General features: G+C 39.1%; 1 protein-coding gene and 1 long non-coding RNA gene across 2 annotated transcripts in view; one reads left to right on the top strand and one right to left on the bottom strand.

Moving 5' to 3' along the window:
* The window catches only part of LOC102758836, a 117716-nt gene that overhangs the window by 74856 nt on the left and 37296 nt on the right, over positions 1-5564 (bottom strand). The window lies entirely within an intron of this gene.
* Positions 1-5564, top strand: part of ST8SIA3 (ST8 alpha-N-acetyl-neuraminide alpha-2,8-sialyltransferase 3) — a 9907-nt gene that overhangs the window by 1640 nt on the left and 2703 nt on the right. The window contains exons 2-3 of the mRNA XM_006764453.1: positions 730-852; positions 3278-3835. Coding sequence (XP_006764516.1) covers positions 730-852; positions 3278-3835 — 681 coding nt within the window. The remainder of the gene's footprint in view (positions 1-729; positions 853-3277; positions 3836-5564) is intronic.

Below are 5564 nucleotides of genomic sequence, written 5' to 3'. Positions count from 1 at the left end.
GGCCTCCTACCCTCGCCCCAGGTCGAAGCCACAGCCTGGAGCTAGGCTGGACTGGGCAGGGGCAGGCTCCAGGCGCAGCTTGACACAACTCATGGGGACCCCCTGTCCCTACCTTTGACCCCCTAGGAGTTCTCACAGCAAGGCCTCCTGTTGGGTGGGTGGCAAATACAAGCTGCCACTCTGTGGTCCAAGCAGGGCCAGAAGCGCAAACCCTAGAGAAGCCCAGCCGGGCCCGTAGCTTCTGGGGTCCCCAGTCGGAGACTGGGAGTGAATCAGACCTACACTCGGGAAGGAAGAGGTTAAGGCAGCAGCCGCCCCGAGCCTTCCCCAGGTCTCCCGAGTCCTCAGCCTTTTCCCTAAAAATCAATTCGCCAGGGCAGCCACCAGCGTGGCGCGGCGCTGTCCGCGGTGCTGACTCCTGGTCCTCACCGCACATCAGGCTCCAGCCTTGCGCCCGCGCCCGCCCCTGCTCTCCTCTCCGCAAGACGGCCATTTTATGGTCTCTCCCGGACCCAGAGGGATGGACAATGGAAACGGATTTCCCTAGTTCTTTTTCTTCCTCCCGGGTGTGTGTGGGGAGCAGAGAGTGAACCAAAGGGGAGGGGGCCCTGTGGTGGGATGGAGCCCGTGTGTGCGCCAGCCCCCCTCCCCCACAGCCGGCGGGGCGTTAATGGCTCCCTTGGCTCCCCAGCTGAGGCCAGCGTGTCTATCTGTACTCGTACTCTCCAGGTCACAATTTGCGCTGAAGTTTCTCAATCCGTCATTTGTGCCCATTACGAATTCTCTGGCCCACGATCTTCAAGACAAACCTTCTAAGTGGACATTTAATCGGACAGCGTTTTTACATCAAAGGTAGGCTAGGGGGAAAAGGTCCAAAGATATTTTTGAATTTTGGAGCTCAAAAAAGAAAACAAAACAAAATAATCAAACAAAAAAATTCTGTCCCCCACCCTGAGATGTGATGTATTTGCATTGCCTTCTTGGCCTAAGTGTACAAAGGCTGATTGGAAACCCTTTTTTATGTATGCAGTGCCCTCTCATAAAAAGAAAACATCAGGAAGGCCAATTTGAGTGGGAGAAAAAAAGGCATTTCCAATATCCTCCATAATTTGGGCTTAGTTGAGCACCATGATTTATAGTTAATATGCATGGCTGCCAAAGCCATTATTTTTTTAAGTTAATTGTAAATGCGTTTTCATTCCCCCACTGGGAAAAAAATGTTTAAATAAAATAGTATTGTCTCAGTGAAACAACCAGAAAATACTATAATTCATCCCTGTCAGATTACTATGAAAATCTTGGCCCCAATATATGCAGGTACTTAAGAATGGTTTTGTCTACTTGTTTTCATTAAACTTTGACAGTTTTTAATATATTAAAATATTTTAATAAAAGCTACCCAATAGCATTCTTATGTGTTGTCTTGTAGCAGCCTCCTTTATAGATAAAGGAGTTGATGTGCTATAAGGTTAGCAGTTGAGGTTTTGGCTTTGGGTTGTTTTTGTTTTTGAGGTGGGGAGGAAGGATTAGATTTATTCAAATGTATTTATTCTCCTCAGTGACTCTGGTCTACTTTTAGCAACCCCCAGATAAATCATTACTCCTTCCTTCTTGGTGGGATTATTATGCTGCTAAATGTGGGCCGTCTAGTGTATTCATTAGGGGTGGGAGCACTTATTTTAAATTCTTATTTTACCAGTCTATTTAGGGGATTTGTGTTTTGGCCAGAGCATTTCTAATTATTGCCTCACTCTTAAATTTAATGACAGATTTAAAGCAAATTTAATAGATATCCATGGTGTTGTGAAAATGTTATTTACTTAAAAAGTTGACATACTTTTTTTGACATAATCATGTGATCATGATGAAAACTTTTAAAACACTTTAATTAAAAATTAACCTATGACAGTAATTGATTAATTCTAAACCCCAGGAAGTGCCTTTTTTTAACCATTGGGTTTTTTAATACAATATTAATTTTATAGAAAATCTAGAAAACATTAATGGGTAGGACACGTTATTCCTTTTCCCAAAACATATTTTTAATTTAATGAAAATATTCTTCACACACTAGGCCATGTGACCCAAATGACCAGCCAGAACAATATTTCTTTCTCAAATCTTCCCTCCTTTCAATCCATGCATTAGGTAATCCTTAATTAATTTTCCCAGCATCATTTTAAACTTACTTTTACCTTTGTAACAACTTGTAACGAGCAGTATTGATAACTTTGGAAGTTTTGTATTAAACATTCAGTTTATGTTGCTCTGTACTTTGACTAAGTAATTTAAAAAAATAAAATTCTAGGTAAAGTAATGATATGCAAAGCATTTAGTTTCAATCTTGCTATTTTTTTAATGCAAAAGACAAAGAAAATTCAATGTGATTTCTTAGAACTGGAGAATCTTATAGCAAGTTACTCAGTTCTCTTAAATATTTTAAATAGCTGGGACTTTAAGAGATGCTTACTTTTACTAAAAGCTCAACATGAAAGCAACCTGAAATTAGAACTAAGTATCACCTTCACCTTGTTTATTCTCTGAATTCTTAGAATATACACACTTTTCCAGGATTTGCACTAGCCTCTTCTTCTGAGGATTAGGTATCTCCAACTAAATTGTGTTTCTATATAATCAAGTAGAAAAATATTCCTGTTTTATTATTCAAAGGACCTTAATGAGATTATCATCTCATTTCCATTAAATATTCAACTACACCCACTTCCATCACCATTTTCATATTTTAATAATAGATAATACTATACTGACTCATATCCAGTTGGCTCTTATTTGTACACTAGTGATATTTGATATTCCCTGCATTTTCCTTCCACACTTCAGGAACTGTTACCAGTCCAACAGCAAACAAGTAGTCCCTAGTACAAACTCTAAGTCACCAATGTGTGTCCATTAATGTGAGCTCCTTGGGGCCTGTGTCAATTGTCTCCCCGTCTTTCTGACATAGTTTAACCTGTGCCTTCCGCTTAATCAAATATACTCTTCATGTAGAGCAGAAAACCAAAGAATAGCAGCTAAAACTGTTAAGTTACAACACTTTCAAGCCCTGAAGGATTACATTCACAAATTGACTGAGAGATTAACATGTCTATAGGTTCTGAAACAGTCTCCCCTCAAAGACCACAATTATTATGAATGTATAATCTTTCTTGGATTCAATGTGCCTATGATTCTTGTCTGAATGAAATGGCAGCATAAGACATAAGATGGAAAATCAATTTTGAATGGGATGTATTTAATGAATTTCTTTTTATTTTAGGCAAGAAATTCTTCAGCATGTCGATGTAATAAAAAATTTTTCTTTGACCAAGAATAGTGTTCGGATTGGACAACTGATGCACTATGATTATTCCAACCATAAATATGTTTTCTCTATTAGCAATAACTTCCGATCACTGCTTCCAGATGTGTCACCCATTGTGAATAAGCATTATAATGTCTGTGCTGTGGTTGGAAATAGTGGGATCCTGACAGGGAGCCGGTGTGGACAAGAAATAGATAAGTCAGATTTTGTTTTCCGTTGCAATTTCGCCCCTACGGAGGCTTTCCAAAGAGATGTTGGAAGGAAAACCAACCTTACCACCTTCAACCCCAGCATCCTGGAAAAATATTACAACAATCTTTTGACCATTCAGGACCGTAACAACTTTTTCCTCAGTTTAAAAAAGCTCGATGGGGCCATTCTTTGGATCCCTGCATTTTTCTTCCACACTTCAGCAACTGTTACCAGGACATTAGTTGACTTTTTTGTTGAACACAGAGGTCAATTAAAAGTCCAATTGGCTTGGCCTGGGAATATAATGCAACATGTCAACAGGTGTGTATATTTTATTGCCTTTAACTCATACCCCACCAGATGGCAAATCAATATTGTAATCTCTTGGGGGTGGGAACTACTGGATTAGTTCATTGTTGTGGTTAGCTTAGTACTTTAAGGCAAACTCCTGTGTTTTGTAATGAATGAATGAACCATTCTAGGTAAGAAGTTCAATCTCCTACCCCTAGTTGGTCACTAAGTGCCAAATGGGGGGGACTGATGGTTCATCATCCTACTGTCTCTATTCTCTGTCCTCTGCCTTAGTGATAAGCCCCCCAAGCAGTCATGAATCACCACAGATCAAGAATTTTCTTTAAATGGGTAGCTATGGCCTAATAATGCCAACTGCAAAATTAGACAAATTAAGTATTTTTTAAAGATACAATTGACTTAAAATACTTCTTTATTTGATATTTGGATGTTTTAGAGATGTCCAAAATAGATGAACACATAGATAAATCATAAATTGCATAATCTGCTTTTGAAATTTTGGATTTGAATGAGAAAATATGTGAATAGTATTTTATGGGCACCTTGTTCCCTTGTAATTTGATAGACAGATTGACCAGAAATGCAATATTTTTATGTAGTCTGATGACTCTTAACTCTGGCTATACATTGGAATTATTTGGATAACTTTTTAACATACTATTGCCTAGGCTCTACTTCAAGAGATTCTATTGTAATTGGTCTGGTGGAGGAGGAGGGTAGGGGCAGGTAGTTGGTATGTCTTAATAACTCCCCAGATGACTCTAACATGCAGTCAGAATTGGAAACCACTAATCCAGGGGCAGTTTATAAAGCAGTATTAATTGTAGTTTTTTTTCTTTAAATCATCTGAGGAAATTTACTCAACTCTGATTTACCCATATGCAAGTAGCCCAAATGTACTAACATGTTGTCCAGATATTACTACAAGTTACAGTGGGTCTGGGACGCCTGGTGAAAACAGGGAATTCCAAAGACTTTTATCTCACAGTAGATTTTCCCGTCCTGTACTCCCCTAAAGTTTTCCAAATTTAAGACCTGTTTAGCTCACCTGTCATAGAAGGAAGAATCATCATCTAATAAACTGGTATGTATTTAATAGGTAGGGTGACACCATCATTTAAAGTCCAAACTAGAACATTTTACTTGAGAGAAAGAGGACACTGTTAATAATTACAAGGACTGTTCCAGTTTTCCAGGTTGTATGGTTTTGCAGCCCACACAAGAGGTAATGCAGCCCAACTCCTAAGTTTAAAGATGAATTGACCAAGGTACAAAGAACACGAGTTATTTACCCAATGTAACTGTCCAAAAAGGGGGCAGAACCAGAATGAGAATCTGGCCTCGCCTGTGATCTTTTGACCTCATCATTTTGCTCCTCTTGGCTCTATTTAAATTCTGCAGTACCAAAATATTTGTCACTAGTCATTCTAACTCCTATTAAGTTAGAATATTAAAACCAAGATTGAACATTTACATTTCAACTGGTATGGTAAAGGATTATCTTTAAAGCCTTCAAGTAGTGAAGAAGGAACTGTATACGCTCAGAAACTTCAGGAAACTGGCCTTTGTGTCTGCCCTGCCCACCTTTCAGAAGGCCCAGAGAATTAGCTGTAGTGTCCCACAGCCACTCAGGCTTGAACCAGATACACTGATTCAATGAAAACTTGAATGAAATACAGTCCATAGAAACTGATTCATGAACAATTTAATTCTGCTACATAGCCAATGATATAAATAC

The sequence above is a fragment of the Myotis davidii genome, unplaced genomic scaffold (assembly GCF_000327345.1).
Source record: "Myotis davidii unplaced genomic scaffold, ASM32734v1 scaffold38, whole genome shotgun sequence".
Taxonomy (NCBI): Eukaryota; Metazoa; Chordata; class Mammalia; order Chiroptera; family Vespertilionidae; genus Myotis; species Myotis davidii.
The sequence above is the reverse complement of the archived record's forward strand: the minus strand, read 5'-3'. Positions and strand labels throughout refer to the sequence as shown.